The following is a 17,953-nucleotide window of genomic DNA, read 5'->3' on the forward strand; positions in this document are numbered from 1 at the left end:
TATTCTCCCCTCAGCTTCCTGCCAGCTGTCATATTCAACCTCTGCGGCATGAATTCCGGCCAAAATATAGGCTGTGACCAGCTCGAAGAAACTATATCTGTATTTTTATAAATTGGTACAAGAATCACACTATAAAAGAAAACTTAATCCTCTGAATTGGATGACAGACACTTGGCACCCTTGCCAGTGTCTGACAGAGAAATAACGGGATGCTTTGTAGTAAAACCTGGATTAATGGTAAACCCTTCTTTATGTTATTGCAATGTGGTGTAAATGAGAGAACTAAGCATGCTGTCAGCCTAGGAAGAAACGTGCCTTTTTTATCTCCAGTGCAGGTTTAAGTGCTGTTGAGAATACTGTAAATACAAAAGTTGTGTTATTAGAACTCCTCTTTATCGTATTTGTCTTACATTGACATTTTGTAGATTATTTAAACAAAGACTTTCTATCAGTTGTAGTAACTCTGATTGCAGTGTGTTTGCACAGCTTTTGGATTTAGCAAGCTTAGATAGTTGTTTACAGTGAGTAGACTTTGGGGAGATAACATTCCATTTTCCTTGTTCTTTTGGGATGGAGAACGCTATTCAGCTTTAATATAATTGTTCCCAAATGATCGGCCTGTAATGCTGCTTTATTGAGTTTACTGTTTCAACTTACAATAGTATTAACCATTTCAGTATGTCTTTCAGTGGTTTTTTTTCTTTTTCTTTTTTGAATGCAGTGAGTCTATATGTGGCATTCTGTGAAGCATGTAGTTGCATTTTCTTTATGGTGTACCTGCCTGGTTTTTGGGTTGGTACTGTTTGATGGAGGGGAGGGGGGGGACTATAGAAGATAGGTGCGAGTCCACAGACTTCTGCCAGAATAAGCAATTACCTGGGCTTTGAGTTGAGACAGGCTGATTATCTCATTTTCAACAGCATGATAACTATATTGATTTATGGCCAGGTTTTTGGAGCAGAAAAGTGATGTATGACTTTTATGAATTCACTTTGTTAAAAAGTCAAAAAATGGAACGAAAATGCTCCTGAGAAATGTTTGCTCTGTTGCCTAATTGGAGAAGAAACAGTGAGACTCAGGAGCTAATGCAAAATGGAGAGAAGAAATCCATTCTCAATTGATCTGATAGTCTGTTCTCCACTGCTACAGTTTGTCCTTGGTCTCAGTTAAACAAGTAAAAATGCGAGAGATGACAACCAGGAAAAACTAAGTACATTACTGTGATAAAATTTCCTTACTTTTATCAGCAGGAATGGCTAAATGCTGGTCTCCCTCTAAGCCAGTGAAAATAAAAGAACATATCCTGCTTTGGCTGTTGGCAGAATATCTTGGAGGAGTAGTTTGGACCTAGGATAAGTCTAACTGTGTTCTTGTAACTTGAAGAATGTTTCAGCTCTTGGTCTGCGATGATATTACCAAATATTAGATATTGTTGCCACAGTATCAGTAGTCAACATCCTGAATAGTTTTGTCTAGTTCAGAAAGTTTAAGTATAGAATGTAGTTGTGCTAGAGTAGTTGAAATTTCAAGGTAGGTTAGCTCCATTTTCTAAGGCAGTTGAGGTGCTGAATATTATCTTCACAGTTGCATCTAATTCTCATTCTACAGTCCCATTTTATTTGAACAATAGGCCAGTTCGGTCTGAGGGAGACTGCATTTCTATAAGGAATGTCAAATTCTAAGGAAAAATTAATGGGCACTTTAGAAATCATTATAAAATATGATGCTATTGAAGCTTGCTTCAAGCTGTGAGATATGTAAGTCACCTTTGAAGTACATGATTTGTTCAATACCCTATCACCTGTAGATAGAAGAGCAATTTTGGTTTATTTAAGAACCGGCTGAAAGTAGATGTTTTCTGATGATATGCTCTAGATGTCCATATAGTCAAGATCATAAAAACACTCTTTATTTTTAAAGCAACTAAAGAACCACCAGCATTTAGCCATCCCTCCTGATAAAAGTAAGGAAATCTTACCACAATTTTATATGGATGCCATTGTATTTTCAGTATGCAGAAGAACTTAGGAAGAAAATGTTGCCTGAAGTGCGTTAGTGTGGAAGAGAGAAGAAGAAACCAAGAATGAAGGGTCAGGTAGCAGATGTCTCAGGATGTTTATACATGTCCTGACAGGTACAGAAAATATAGTTAAAATAAAAACAGTGTCTAAGAATAGCATATATTCAAGAACAACATATTGAAAGGTCCCAGTAATTCACATATACTATAGAAAAAGTCCTGGGGGCTGGGGGGGCAGGGGCAGGGAAAACTATGAGGGGAAAAGATTAGCTGAGATTATTTAGGATTGTAATTTGGGTAGATAGAGAAGTTCATTGGAATGCAGTCAGTAAATAACAGCTGGTCAAAATAGCAAGAAATAGTTCCAACTGCTGCAACTTGCAGTATATCCAGAAGGGCATGTGTCTCAGGTTTTGAAGGGAGTGAGAAAATACAAAGTAGAATATGGCACAAGAGTTTGTTTATCATTTGCTTGCGAGTGAGTTTTAAGAGGAAAGTCATACTGTCTTTACTGTGTTTCATGCTTTTGTATGGCTTAGGTGATGGCAAGGCAGCTAGAGACTTGAGTAGGCCTTTCTTGTTTGTTTTAGAAATGAAAACAAACAATGAAACTGTGCAATGGAAAGCATCCCACATATCTGGCAGCAGTGGTTTCATGCATACTTGCAGAGAAAAGCCAGTTAACACAGTTCCAGCTACGAGTGAAGGAAACCAGAGAGAAGAACTGCTGACTGGAAATCTGTATCTGGCAAGATACTACCAGAGTGATACTTTGGGTAGTCCAGGCAGTAAGAGAGAGGAAGAAACTCAGACATAGTACAATTACGGCTGAGGAATAACTATGCAAACATGCTTAAAACTTCAGATTCAGGCTTTTGAAGGAAATTCAGTATCTTGTATATCTTGCGACTTGAGGAATTGCCACAGAGTTGAGACAGCTTAAAAAAGCAAGTATCGTCCTTGAGCCTTCATTTAGTCATCCCACTCCCAGCATGTGCTCGTTTGCTCTCCTGTATGTTTTCATCTTGCTATGCTTAAAAAGATGCACGTTGTACCCTTTTGCCTTGCTTGAAAGAGCTAAAGTGAGAAAGAGGGAGGTCACAGGCTTAAGGTGGCCAGGCATTTCAGTCATGTGCGAGGATGCTCATACATTGATTTGCATTCATTTCCCCAAAGTGCGGAGCCATCTCTCTATGCCTGCTGTAGGAAGAAAAGATACAGAAATTATGTTCTTTCAAAGATAAAAACTGCTTTTGGTATGTGTATATTCTTTAAAAGTTTCTGCAACAGTGCAGAAGACACTTAAACCATCACATGGTGATGGTCTTAACAGATCCAAGAGTTGTTGTAGATTCAAGGTGGAATCTCAAGATAGAAGTGATTCCTGCCTTGTAATACTTGAATTTTTGCTTGATGCTCAGCTGTGTGTCTTCACTGTCCTTGAAAAGCAGATGCATGTGAGTCTTAAATGCAGACTGTTGTGGAACCCTAAATGTGCAGATGCTGCCATTTTTGCTGGACTCTTGATTAAACCTTGTATGGTAATGCGCATCTCAAAGAAAATGGAATATAAGAGGTGAAAATAAATATTTTCTTATGATGCATTTTTTTGATGAGTGATAGGGTCCCAAAGCTTTCTCGATCCTTTTAAGACTATTTTCTGCTCAACTGGGTAATCGTCCCTTTTCTTTCCTGTTGCAGTACATGGAAAGCCTCTTTAGAGTAGATGCAGTTAAATGAAGAGAGGATAAGATAAGAAACCAAATGTAAGACAGGAAGAAATGGCTGTGTTTTTACATGTTATTTTCCCTGGTTTGCATCAGAATTTTACAATTTCATATGACTGTACTTTCAGCAATTCCTAAATATGTCTTCCCATTTACTGTGATATATTCTGCAATATAATCTTTTCTGAAATACTTTTTTTTAAACCAAAAAAATGTTGCCTTTTACTAAAAAGCTTTCATTTGTGGCACTGTGTGTCTTAGATGCATGCTTTTGTTTGAAAATAAATTGTCTATCCCTGTTTAACTTTGTATGGAGATCTTGACAAAGTGGAAAGCTATCATATTTTCAGTGTTGAATAAAATAGTAAAAATGTTACATTCAAGTAATTAGTATTAGTGCAGTTAATTTATCAGATGACCAAAAAATACATGGTCAGGTTTTAAAGGGAAAATTTAAGCGTTTGAAGAGTGGAAACTTCATAATGTCTACTGCAAATATATACTGTATTCAGCATAGTTAATATTTGATGAAGACAAACATTTCATATTTGCTGTCAATCTTGTAAATTTTCTGTAATATATACGGTGTATATAATGATCTATGTGACACATTAATTATGCCTTTAGCTCTGCATCATAAAAATTTCAGAAGGCTAATCAGAAGATGTGCTATGTAATACATGAAAGATATTTTAACACACAATAATCCTGTATGTCTGTGATGGTATAATGTTTGGCAGGAATCCTTTGGGGTTTCTATACTGTGATTTTAGTTGTTATTGAGAATGACTTGCCCACAGTCATGTATTTGAAAATCTTAAGCATATTTACATTTGAAAGTAAGAGAATTGTATTGTACTGTTGCTTATATAAAACTGGGTGGAATCTTCTTTCCAGGAGAAAGAATTCCTGTTGCTATTTGTGTGATTTTAATCTTTGGTTATTTTTCCCCTTTCTGTGTTAAATCAGTTAACGTTTTTCAGTAGCTATCTGGCTGAGCCATAAAGCAAAGCCAGACTTGCTATTTGGCAAAAAATTTAGAATTTTTTGACAAAAATATTGACTCTTTATTCTGATTCTCCACTTTTTTTTTTTTTTTTTTTTTTTTTTTTTTTTTTTTTTGATTAAACCACTGTTTCTTGCCAGTCCTGAGATATGCTTATGGACCAATCAGCGGTTTCTTTCCAGTGTTGCAATAATAATTTGAAAAACAGTATAGTAATATCTTTTATTATTAAAATGTTGTTCTTTCAAAAAGTTCAGCAACACAGTTACTAACCTCAGTATATTAATATACAGTAGCATAAGTTAAGTGCAGTGCCAAATGTGCAGTATACTACTTGTGATTTATTTTTGGTCATAACATTTAGTAATTAATAAAGGGTCTTCCATTCAATTATATAAATACATTGTTAAATAGGCTAGTATCAGTAATGCAAGAGCAAGAGTCAGGCTATTTTAAACATTTTTTAATCTCCTAGACCTTATTTCATTCCTCCTACAAACGTTCGTGGCACTGTAGAGACGCATCATGTAGTCTCTTAATCAAGGAGTGAGAAGTGCCTGGACTGAGCCATACGGAGGTTCTTAGATCAATCAAATTCTATTCATTTCATTCTTATTTTGCAAGAATGCCTTATGCCTGTGGTATACAGGATAATTCAGATGAACAAGACCAGTGCTGTAATGTCAACATGGGATTTGATGTAGGAGGAGTTAGCAAATGATGGGGGGAGGGTTGGTGGTAGAGAAAGCTCCTGAGGAACGGAAAATAGAAAGCTGCTGGAAGGAAGTTGCTGGCATGAAACAGGCTTGAATCAGTGAGTTCGAAGGCAACCACTGAAAGGGGGATTCAGAAAGAAATCATGTGTGAGAGGAAAGATATTAGAGCAGACTTGGAGTAATACAAATCAAAAGAAAGCAGAGTAATAAAATGCTGGAATGTAGACAGAACTTTTCACTGTTTTTTAACAGGAACCCTAGTAGAAAGATGCAGCTTATCTCTACCTAGGGCCCCATCCAGGTGCCACTCAGAGCAATGGACTTCAGACCTTTAAAGACTGTGGAGACATCTTAAGGAAAACTGAAATAAGTGTTTTTGTTTGGCTGACGAAAGTTTATCATTAAAAAAAATATATTGGATTTGGGGGGGTTGGGTTGGATTTAAGTTGGCAAACTTTCAGAAATACTCACAAATTCAACTGAGCCAGTTGTTGTGCTTCAGCCTAACTGGGTGCCATTTAACAGATTGGCTTTAGTCCAGACAACTGAGTTAAGATGTTTAAGAGTGATTCAGTGGCCTTGGGCTTTTGCTAGTATTTGCTCTTATAGCTCTTGGGGTAACGGTTTATAGTAACTTTTTTTACCTTCTGGAGTAAACTTTCAGCAGTTTATTTGGGCAGAAGAGGAGGAGCTCCACGTCTGTATAGGGCAGTATTTTGCTGTTGTTTTGCATTTGCCATTGTTGGTCACTGTACTTTGAAGTTTTGTGCTTGTAGAACTAAATATACTGTTTGTGGGTTTATTTACAATTAGCAGTATTTTTTGCAGTAATCCCGATACTCTGCAAAGACAAGCAATTTTATGACTTTCAGTGTGTTTACAAGATCTGGCTTTTTTCCCAAAGAAAGATTTTTAATCTGTGTTTGAACAGATGCATAAACTGAAGTATTGCTGCCTTATATACTTTATTAAGAGGTTTATTAAGAGGTAGATGGATGCACATGTATGGGAGTTCTAAATACTTCTAAGACAGACATTGACATGGTTAGGCTTGTAGTCTACACAAGTTATGTCTGCATGAATAAAATTATACAGAATTCACATTACTCCTTATTCCTGAGAGATGCTAAGTCTTATCACACTGAGGTCTGAAAGCTATAAATATTTTTCCTTCAAAAACTTTCATAAAAAATAATGTATTTTAAAACCAACATTTTTCTTTTAAAATACATTTTCCAAGTACAGTTCTGTATTATCCATGCATATTCAAAAAAATATACTTGTAAATATTTTTAAATGTATACAGAATGAGCAAGATAACTGTAGAATATTTATATATGCTATAGATAACATCTCCTAATTCAGTCTTAAGTTTGTTGCTATCATCATAACATTCCTATTGGGAGATAGAGAACTTTTTCATCTTAATTGAGGCCTTGCTTTCAGATTTGTGTAGTCTATTTTTTAATAGTGCAGTGAAATTTTAGTGTTTAGAGTTGTGCATTTATCTTACAGAAGTGAAAATGTATGTCTGTAGGTCCCTTAGTATTAACATCTCTGTCTGTATGCTAGTTTGAGGTTACTTGCCAAAGCAATGGATTGAGAACAGATGCGAGATCCTAAAACGCAAGAACATTGTGAACAGCCCATGGAAATTAGGAAGTGGACATGGATCAAATAGAAACACATTGGGAGAAATGCGGTAGATCCAAAACCAAAGTTTGAACTACAGATGACAAGGTGTGAACACAGTTTCTGTTTTCATCTCTCAAATACTGTTAGTAGAGGGACTGAGGACATTACTAAGTAGTTATTCTTTCCCTTTATCTCATTTAGAAAAACAAAAACCAAACTGTAATGTTGCTTTTCTGTTTCTCTCCATTTTTCTCACGCACATTCTTTAATCTTTGTATTGCCCTTGGCTTGCCTTTTGGGAGACAGGAAGTAGTCTACAAGAATTTAACAGAATTTCTGAAGAAATAACTTTTAAAGCGTAAATGGGATCATATTTTTGTCCAAGAAGCTGACTATTGATACATGAGGAGTTAGACTGGTAACAAAATCATTTTCATTTGATTAAAACATCAGTTTCTTATGGCCATCACAATAACATTGGTATTTCCTATTGAAGAATCATTACATTTAAATTCCAGAATGTTTTAATGATGTCAATATTATAATGAGTTGAACATGCAATTCTTTTTGTTCCTTTGCAGGTAAGTATTGTAATATTTCTTTCAAAAGCATCTTTACAGCCCTGATTAAGTATGCATGTTTGTGACTGTGGTATTAGAGGTTGTGATACTAGCAAAAAATGCTCTACCCTAACTTTATTGTCTTTGAATAATATTGTGATTATTTATAGTTGTTATTTTCAAAGTACTTTGTTAAATTTTGAAAGCAAGTGGCCTTAGCTTTCAGTGGGGTTGCAGAAACTTCCAGAATACTTTACGACATTTACCTAGAGCTGAAAATAACATAAAACACATATCTTTCATCAGTTGCTGTTTTAAAAATGTTTCCTTGAGTGTAAAGTAACTAGGAGTTCTGAATATACTGTGCGTAAACTGTGTAACATACTTCAGTAAGCAGAAACTAGTGAATCTAGAGGTTCCATTAAGCTTGCTAAATGAATCCAGGAAGATATTATGTATTTATTAAGACTGTAACCTGTTGACACAGATAGTTTTCTATATTACAATAATACTTGCAGGGTCTGAGATTTAAGTCCTGTTGCACAATGTTAAGTATTTGTATATTCCCCGTTAATGCATTAGAGAACTTCATGATCTTTCATTTATCCTCACAACTAAACTGTATTTTGGAAGTAAAAATATCCCATGTTACATGTGAGGTACTAACACTTGCCTTCAGCATTCCAGGAAGTTTGTGACCAAACAGGGAGTTTGTGCTGGAGCTCTGAATCTGATTCTTAGCACTCAAGCCACGAAGCCCTAGCTAAGGATGGCAGAAATGGTCGTAATGGAACTCATCATTATGTCAGAAAACACAATTTTGATGATTTCTGTATCTCTTTTTACTAGAAAAATGAAGAAAACCCAGAAGAAGATGTAGCAGAGAAGAACAGTATTACGAGAGAAGAAATGTTAGTGAACAGTAAGCAACATCACCTGTTTGTTATGCATCCTGTAACACAGAAAAACAAAAAAGTACACAAAATAGGTTCAACCACCTTCTTGTTTGGAAGGACACCCAAAGAAGTCCGCAGGTGAGACTGTCTTGGTGAGATAGAAGTAAAATTTTAAGCTTAGAACTATCCTCTGAGCAGTTGTGTGGGGTTGTTCTTTTTTTTTTTTCCCTGTCTTTATGCTTTAACAATGCTGAGGGAATACTGATGATTTGCTGTGGCAAGAGCAGAGGAGCAGAACTAATGGGGAACTTCAGCTCACACTATACAAAGAGTATTATAATTGATTAATAAAATGAACTGAACCCACAGATCACTCTAACATGTTGATTCAATATGTTATGCCATCCCCACAGGGTTCATAGTACATGCACCAGGCAGTACTACAACGTAACATTTAAACTGTATAGAAATAAGACATACTATAGTGTGAACCTTTGACTGACTACTGGTTTTGCCCAGATCTCATCACTGTCATTGAAAGACTAAAAAAAAATTGGATGTTGTATTTATTTTTTTAGCAAGGGGCTCCATTTTTTTTAACATTTCTTTTAATATGTTGTTTTCCTACCCCTATCTTTGGAAGGATGATAATCTTTCCATCTTCTCGTATTTTCCCTTTTTCCCAAGCTATTACTATTAGTACCACCTAAATTCCAATGGTACACAGATAGAAATGCAGTAGCAGGATGGTATGTGGAAACAGAAAGGAGAAAGCTGCTGCTAACTGGGTGCACCTATAGAAGTAGGATTTGGTATCTATTTTTAATTTGGCCTTGACACAATGAAATTACTAGATATGAGAGCTGATGCCGAAGTAATATCTGTAAATATTCAGAATTTGTCATGTTAGACAGCTGGCTTTAACTACCCAAACTATTACTGGTGTGCTAGTTACTTGCTCTCACAGACATTGTAAATTCTGAACATTTAAGGGGGAGGCAGCGGGGAACCATTCATACTACGATTTTCAAAAATGTAACCATAGCTATCAATAATTTATTGAAGTAAAATTTTCCAAGGCAGTGAAGTGATGATAATGTTATCACAGGAACTTAAAGCCATGTCTAACAAAAGGCTTAAGCACCTTCAAATTAAGTGCTCTTAAGTGTTAAGCAAATCAATTTGCTTGCAGGTAGAACTCAGACTTTGTAATGCATCAAAATCTCCTCTACAGTGAATGAGGGTCATTCAGTGCCTCAGGCTGGTCTGTCGTAGTTAAAGTTGAATGGGACATGGCTGGCGGTTGTCACACTCGGTGAGGATCCTTCGAGTTTCATGTCCCATCTCTGAGAAGGGAACATACACTCGCCTCTCTCTCCTTCCACTTACCCCCGCCCCAAACCTGACCGCAGACTATGGGCTATCCTCAGGGTTGTCTCCTCCTTTAGTTAGAGCTTGGCCTTTTAGCAGAAAATAAACATTCCATAGATAACTAGATAGGTAGAGCGGACAGTCCCTGCTTGCTGTGATTGTGTTTATCCAGCTCTAGTTTAACAAGTTTGTAAAAGGAGTTTGAGCAACTACTTTTTTTTTCCCCCCAAAACATTCTATCATCTATCTATCTGCCTCTTTTGGTAGCTAAATACCTTCTGAAATCTGGACCTTTGGCGCATAATCTTACCTACACTGAATGTCAGTGAATCTTCAGCTCTTAAACTGAGGAAATCACACTGGAGTTTGGGGTTTACAAGTCACTTCAGTTCTTTTAAGACCATTATTCTTTCTTTTTGCTAATAAAACAAATACTGCTTCTCAAGGAAATTACTCTTAGTGATTACTTTTTGGGATATATGAGGTAAATGAACTGACTGAATTACTTGCAAGGTTTTTTTTTTTGTTCCTAATTAAAGGTGTCAGAATAACTATTTTTCCTTCCTGATGACACAGGAGACAATTTGAGGAAATGGTATCCCACTTCAACATGGGATCAGTAGAAGAACTTGCAGAACATATTGCAGAAGCTACATCAGAAACACGGCAGAAAATGTTGAAGGAATTTTACACTTCCAAGTATCCAGAGGCAGAGGCTTTCTTTGCAGTTGAAATACCGGCACATGTTTCACATGACTATGAGGAAGGAGAAGTGTGTGCAAGACATTCCAGAAAAAGAAAATCTATTGTTAATTTTGGAAGATCCAAGTCTAGACCTTCATCAGCCAGAGGTTATCTTCTGAGTGGAACTACAGAAATATACAGCCAGCAAAGACATAAAGGAGAAGCAGAGCAACTTCACAATGACTCCTGCATACAAGATAATATGTGTGTTAATGCAAAGTGTAAACAATCACCCACTGTTGCTGCTCAACATATCAGAAGGGGAAACAGTCAGGCATTCAAGGATTTTATGGCATCTGGCTCATTAAGCAGTAAATCAGAAATAATTGAGGTGCTGTCTGTAAATAGCTGTAAAGGACAGCAGGACTCAGAAGGAACACAGCCGCCAAGAAAAAGATCCCTGTCTCAGTCAGAAAATGGGGAGAGAAAAGCTCAGACTTGTAAGAAAAGCTCTTTTGTGGACTTACTTGGAGATACCTCTATTCTCAATGACTTCTTCAGAAATGATGGAAATAGGCCTACAGAATTACCAAGGAGACTTCCTTCAGGGCAAGCAGAAAAATCAAAAGAGAGACCAAAAGATTTCTGGGACATGCTGAATGAGGAGAACGAGGACAGCCTCAGAAAGCTCAGAGACATAGCAGTCATAGAGAAGCTATGTGAAAGAGCACCTCTTTCCTCGGTGACAGAAAAGAGAAAAGTGGGTGAAAGTTCTCTTTGGAAAAAAAATGAAAACTTTCTATGGAAAAAATACAGTCCAGATGATAAAGATGAGTCATCCACTGCTACATCTTGCAATGTAGTAAAATGAAAGCTTTCTACATGAGTTGCACTATGATTGTTTTAAGTAAACAAACATTAAATAACCACAGCTTGAGCAGTATGCAGCAAAGCACAATACCTCCATGAAATTAAAGGCAAAGTGATGAATTTATATTTATGATGCCACTGATTTACATTTTACACTGCCTGTACAGTGTAGTATTGTAAGCTATGACATGCTAATTTTAAATTAAACTCTTTAAAAATCTTCTGAATGCAGTCTACTTTTTTTTAAATCCTGATCCTATTCCTACAGTTAGTAGTGATACTAAGTAATTTTTCCCCTTTGCTTATATCTGGCCACCCTCAGTCATCCTGGCAGAATTTAATGATAGAAACAAGACTTGATAGTGATACTCCTCATAATCTCTGAGCTGCTAGACATGTGGGGTTCAGGGACTTCCTGAGACAGGGTGATGTTTTTGAGTCTAATAGCCCTTGGTGGATTTTTTTTTTTCTTCTGTGAATTTACTCAGTGTCTTTTCCCTGTGGAGCCTCTAATTCTCTTCAATATCCTATGGCAGTGAGTTCCTGAGCTTATCTAGTGTGAACACCACCACCTTATGTTTGTTCATTGTCTTTTTTTACTGCAAGATCTACAGTGCATTAAATGACACCAGATTTCAGGTTTCATTCCGCCGTGCCACTTTCACCTCTCTGTGCCACTTGATTTATAGGCTACCATCATGTCTTTCTCAGATGGTGGGGCCTGGACAGTACTTGGGTGCTAGTCCTCCTTCTATGCAAGGAAAGAAGGGGAGGAGTACTCTTTTAAAAGGAAAAAAATATACCATTTCCTTGTGAATTTCAGTAAGAATCTGATGCCCTTCAGCATTTCAGGCATGCTGTTGTCTCTTTTATTTCTACATTGGAGTGTTCAGTGTGAAAAGAAACTGGTAGGATAAATATGTAAAACAAATATGACTTAAATTTGAAAACTGGTGTGTTTGTGATCTAATAAATGTAAGTTTCATTTTGTGAGCTCTGTGTTCTTAAAGGAATTTTTAATGCAGTATTGCACTGCATATGCACTTAGAAAATAGCACGCAATTGGACACACGTTGCGGGGGGGGGGTTCTTTTTTTTTTCCTTTTGGCTTCGTTATTTAAACATTAGTATTTTAGTATGAGCAGTTCTATGGGCAGCATCTGTATGGTCACGTTCCCAAACCTAGGCTTGCACAGTCGCTTTTAAAAACACAATGAGGTAACTTTTGCTGAGGAAATTAACAGTAGTCTGGATATTGAAGCATTTCTGCTGTTGACACTAAGTATTACTGTTAAGTATGTTTCAGCCTGAATTCAGCTTGTGCTAATAGCCAGAAGGTTTGTCAGTTACTTTATACTTACATAATTGTAATTCTTGCTGTGCTACATCAATTTGCTGCAAAATGTATGATACTGTTCTTGTACTCAAAACTAACTCATTGAATTGAGAAGTATACAGCTTTTATCTTGAAGGTGCGTTAGAAGAACCGTCTTGTGTCTAGGACGTAATTCTAACTCAGCTGTCCTTTTTTCTAATGTGCAAATACTTTGGTCATGTTCATTGCGTGTATAAAAGAGACACTCTTCCATCTCATGGAAGTGGTTAGCTTTTGTAACCTTTACTCTCCGTGGCAAAAGCTATGGCACTCAAGTTGTGAGTTCCAAACATGAAATCAAATTTGCTCTTTAGTTTTTCTGGTGGTGTAACTGTATCGGGGCTAAAGACATGCTTAGTGTACTTAGGTCATTAATTCCTTGGGTGGCCAGGCATCTGCACAGGAGAGAGAATGGACTGGCTTGAGACAATGGACAGACTTGAAACTAGGTGATGGACTCAACCTTCACAATTAAGTGTTTGATTGCTACAGGGGCCTTCTGGGTGGGAATTTTGGATAGTTCTTGAAATTCCTTCAGGCAGCTCCTGCTGTGTCTAGCCTGATTTGTATACTTATGTGTGTTGATTAACATCCTGGCAGTGTCCCACAGACTCCCCTAGGCGGTTCCTGCTGCAGGAGTGACTAAATTGTAAATAGATGAGACATTGGTAAATAGTCAATAAAAAAGTTCCTAAAGAAGTGGTCATGTAGGACAGTCTCTTGTGTGTAATTAACATATATATGTGATGTTTTGTATGTAATTAAGATAATCAATAATGATGAATTATGCACATGTTGCAGTGGTCGCATAGGACCATAGGCCCCCCTAAATTACAAAATTAGAATAGAAGAGCATTTTAGAAGGTGGTCTCACCAATCAGCCTGGAGATGCCGTGGCAAGGACCCTTGCAACAGAGACTCCTGTTGCCAGCAGACAGTGACCATCCTGTCACTGTCCCAAACCATCCTGTTTGGGAGATATGATCCCTGATGCAGCATTACCTTTGCCAAGATTCAAACAAATTAGTTTTTAACAAAAAGTCTCTTCTGAGTGTGCAACACACTGTAGTTGACAGAGTCATCTTTCATTTACAGTTTTGTCTATCGTGTTGTTCCATCTGAGAAAAGCTGTTCAAAACAGGAAGTATTTTTATGCAATGCCTGCTTAAACTGAAACTTACGGTTCTAAGAGGGATTAGACAAAACTTAAGAAGGATTGGTCCCACGTGGACTACTCAGCACAATGGTCCAGAGGAAATTCTGGAGTAGGCATACCTTCTCAAAAACTATTAGTTTCAAAACCACTGGAGAAAGATCCCTAGTTCTTTAAGAGATTCACTTGCCCTGTTTCTTGCTTGCACTGTTTCACTACTGCTGCCCAACCACCAGGACAGACGGGACTCAAGATTAGATGGATACTTGGTCTGTTCCAGAATGACTGTTCTTATGCTAAGTTAATTTCAGAGACTGTTAGGAAATTATAGGTATGGTTTTATTATGACTACTACTTACAGAAGATGTACATCCACATTCTTGACGTTCCTACCCTAGCTTTATCTGTGAAAGAGCTTCAGCTCTTCGTGCTGCTTCCTGATTATTTCGGCTCAGATGAGTCAGGGCAGTTGATTGCTATGGATTATCGTTAGCTGTGAGAAGGTGATGTTTCACAGTCAAGTTAAGTATGTCTAACTTTCATATGCATTTTACCATATTCTTCCAAGGTAGCGGTCCCTTAGTATACTCTGCAAATACTAAGCTGTGTTCAAAATTGCTGTAGTCTGCAGAGCCTACGTGGAGGAAAAGATGTAAGCAGGTACCTTGATTACCACACCACTTTGCCTCTGTGAAATAAGTGCTTAAATGTAAAACTTTCCTTTCTTTCCTTCTCACTAAGCCCATGGTACCGAGTTGCTACCTTGTTGACCCCTAAATGAATTAAGCACTGTGCTGTGCCTCTTTGACATTGCCTGGGCACTCAGAGCCCTGGAGTGCCTTGACTCTGAATGGTGCAGTGCTGTACTCTTCCCTTCATCTCTCCACTGTCCTGCTCTTTAGAAAGCTAATGGATTCTAGTGGAGCATTTGAAAAAGGTTGTGAATCTTTGCATAAATGGCACAAGTGGCTAAAATGTCTTTCCATGCTTACTCAATTCCAGCTAAAATAGAAAGGGGCAGGGGCACTCTCATTCTGCATACTTAGGTGGAGAGGGTTACGCTCATAAATCATGCTCTGAATCACCATGTCTCCCTTCACCACCGAATACATACAGAATCTGTGTTCCTGACTAGATGCCACTATTCAACCTACCCTTTGAGCCTATTTTCAAGTACGTAGACTGGGGCCAGTTGTGGAAATGGTCTGGTTGGCATTCTGTCCTCCTGAGTGAGCAGTATCTTCTGGCATGCAATGAGCCTTATCGGAAGTGTGGCCTCCTGCATGTCTGTACCTTGGCTCACTGCAAGGGCCATTGAAGAGGAGGCTCGCAGCAGGGTTCCGCAGGTTCTAAAATAGACCCTGTTCATTTTTTGTACTGAGATGGTCGGGAACATGGCCTGAGGGTTCTATTTAGCATTTTGGATGCAGAAATAGATACATGTATATATTGCTGGGTATGTAAGAAATGCTATTTAGGGCAAAAAAAAGCTGTTGGATCTTATTGTTGTTCCAATACTTAGTACTCTACCAGTATTTCAGAAAGTAGGGGTTTACTTTGTCAGTTTTTGAGAATATATAATATAGTATATATGGAGTTAGGAATTTTTTACATATCCACATATTATTGTTTTATTCCTGAAATACTGGCTGATATAAACTCTCCAAATGAAAACTGTTCCTTCACAGATTGGAGAAACCATTGCAAGATAAGCAAAGTCATGTTTCATTTGTTGAATAGTCTGTCACATTTCCCAGTGTTACAGGATCATGTGAAGGAGTACTTATCATAACGCACAACCAAAAGAGGCCAGGACTTCATATTGCTCTGGGAACCTTAACCCTAATCTTTGATTTCTGTAGGTTTTGAAATCTCAAATGTAATGCTGTATTAATATAGGGTTTTACATTGAATATACTATATAAATTGTTTTATGGGAAGGGTAAATGTTATGAAATTTTAAAACCCTGGACACTGAAGCTGCACAGCAGCAGTCTGAACTGTGGTGGTTTTTGTGGTCTGGATGACTGCCCATTGAAAAATAAGCTTAAATTTGATCTGGAGCAGCTTCTACTTTAGGTCATGGGAAGCTGTTACAGGCTTTGCTCTGTCTCTGTGTTAACCATTATCCCCTTACTGTAACTGGAAACCTTCTCAAAACTTAATTGGGAAATCTGATTTAACTACCTGGAGCAAGAAACTTGGTATTTAATATATATGGTAAAGTAGTAAGATGCTTGGTCTTTACAGGCAACTAATATAAGTAATATCAATGTATTTCCTAATGGTTTCTCTCGCCCTTAGTCTACACGCTGTTATCATTTTATCATACTCCATGATGTTTAAGATACAAACTGAAATTCAGGATAGTCAGTTGGAGCAGCTTAAAATAAAAGTCTTAATTAAGAAAATAAAGAAGCAGCCATAAAATAGTTAGCCATTGGTGCCTTAGAACTGTGCAGTTTAAGGAAGACAACTTAAGACAGGGCATATCTAGCCTGTTCTTGTTGACATTAATTCTGTTGACAGAATATAAACTAAGGCATTTTATTAATGGCATCAACACTGATTTTGTTTACAGATAAACCTTCTGCTTAGAGAGGTGAACTGGTGCTGCTTAGCCTAAAGATGAGAAGATTTGGCGAAAGAAAGAATATGGCCTTCAAATACATAAAAGGCTCCTGCTGCAAAGAGAAAGGGAATAGTCCCTTTGTGTCCACAGCAGACAGACAAGAGGTAAGTGGCTTAAACTGCAGCAAACATTAAGTTAGATATTAGGGAAGCTTTCTAAGGGTAAGTATGGTGTAACAGGCTGCCTGGAGCGCAGTGCCGCGATTGGAGGTCATTAAGAACAGGAGGGCCTGGTGCCTTCTCAAAGTATCTGAGGGCCAGAAGGGGCTAAAATAATTTCATTGTTTCTGGTTGTATCAGGACACTCGAGAGGTCCCACCTGAGCACCACTAGATTATCAGTCATGGTCTACATCAGGAGATATTGGGAGGGCAATTGGGGAGGACAAGATCAGGATTGAGTTACGTCAAAATGGCACATCTGACTTTTAGGAGAACCTTTTGTGCAGCGGAGCTGTACAAGACTAAATGTCAGGAATGACTCCCAAGTAAGAAAACATCATTGTTTTTGTGAAGTAACCAGGAAATCATGTTTCTCATCTATAAGGTGATGACATGCATAAATCAAAATCTCCACAGACGTGCATGTTTTATCCATGTATATGCCAAATACTGCTAATTTATTTGTGGAAATGCATTTGTTATCTGCAATTAACCTGAGCCACAGGAAAATGTCTTCAAGTAAGATTTATGCCACTCTAGCTTCCTGTATAAATTTAACATATTTTACTAGGGAGTATCATCTAAGCTATAAATACTGAGATCTAGTGCTCTAGGGATCTGTGTATAAAACATTTTTGTCATGAATAAGAAGCATGTATGATTTAGAAAAAAAAAAAAGAATTGGAACAGAGTCAGAAAGGAAGAATTTGACCTACGTTTAAAGGTATATCCTTCAAATATTAAAAATAAACAGATAACTTGCCTTCTTGGAAATCTGTGATTACCATTTTGTTTAGACTTGAAAATAAAGGAGGCTTTGGGGATTTGTGTTCAAGATTACGGTGAAGTGAAATGTATGCAGCCTCCACTCACAGGTTCTAGTGTGATTGCTGTGAGGTGTGCGTTACAGGGAAATTGTAACAGCCCCCTAGCATAAGGAAGTGGCTTCGTGGTGGTTATCATCTGATCTCAATATAAATCAGCCATGAGGAAAAGGATGTCTTTTTTGTCATTGCTTTCAGCTGGAAATTGTTCTCTAGATTTTTTACTGTTGCTTATTCTAGTTTCCTTGTTCTTTGAGTCAATGGTGTTCCTGTAGTTCTGACTCTGGGCCCATGACCTGACAGAAGGTACCAAAAATTCCCATT

At 37.5% G+C, this 17,953-nt stretch overlaps 1 protein-coding gene across 5 annotated transcripts in view; it reads left to right on the plus strand.

Annotated features, from left to right (window-relative positions):
- LOC135324943 (DNA excision repair protein ERCC-6-like 2) overlaps positions 1 to 16,725 on the plus strand; it is a 61,425-nt gene extending 44,700 nt beyond the window's left edge. For 2 of the 5 annotated variants that reach the window (XM_064502095.1, XM_064502096.1), the window contains 2 exons: positions 8,514 to 8,698; positions 10,508 to 11,712. In XM_064502095.1, the coding sequence (XP_064358165.1) occupies positions 8,514 to 8,698; positions 10,508 to 11,486 (1,164 nt within the window). In that variant the 3' untranslated portion in view covers positions 11,487 to 11,712. Of the gene's footprint in view, positions 1 to 7,041; positions 7,209 to 8,513; positions 8,699 to 9,752; positions 10,438 to 10,507; positions 11,713 to 16,594 lie in introns of those variants that run through there. The other 3 variants (XM_064502097.1, XM_064502100.1, XM_064502099.1) reach the window with 3 other exon arrangements.
- Positions 16,726 to 17,953: the final 1,228 nt, after the last annotated feature.

Source organism: Dromaius novaehollandiae, chromosome Z (assembly GCF_036370855.1).
Source record: "Dromaius novaehollandiae isolate bDroNov1 chromosome Z, bDroNov1.hap1, whole genome shotgun sequence".
Classification (NCBI taxonomy): domain Eukaryota; kingdom Metazoa; phylum Chordata; class Aves; order Casuariiformes; family Dromaiidae; genus Dromaius; species Dromaius novaehollandiae.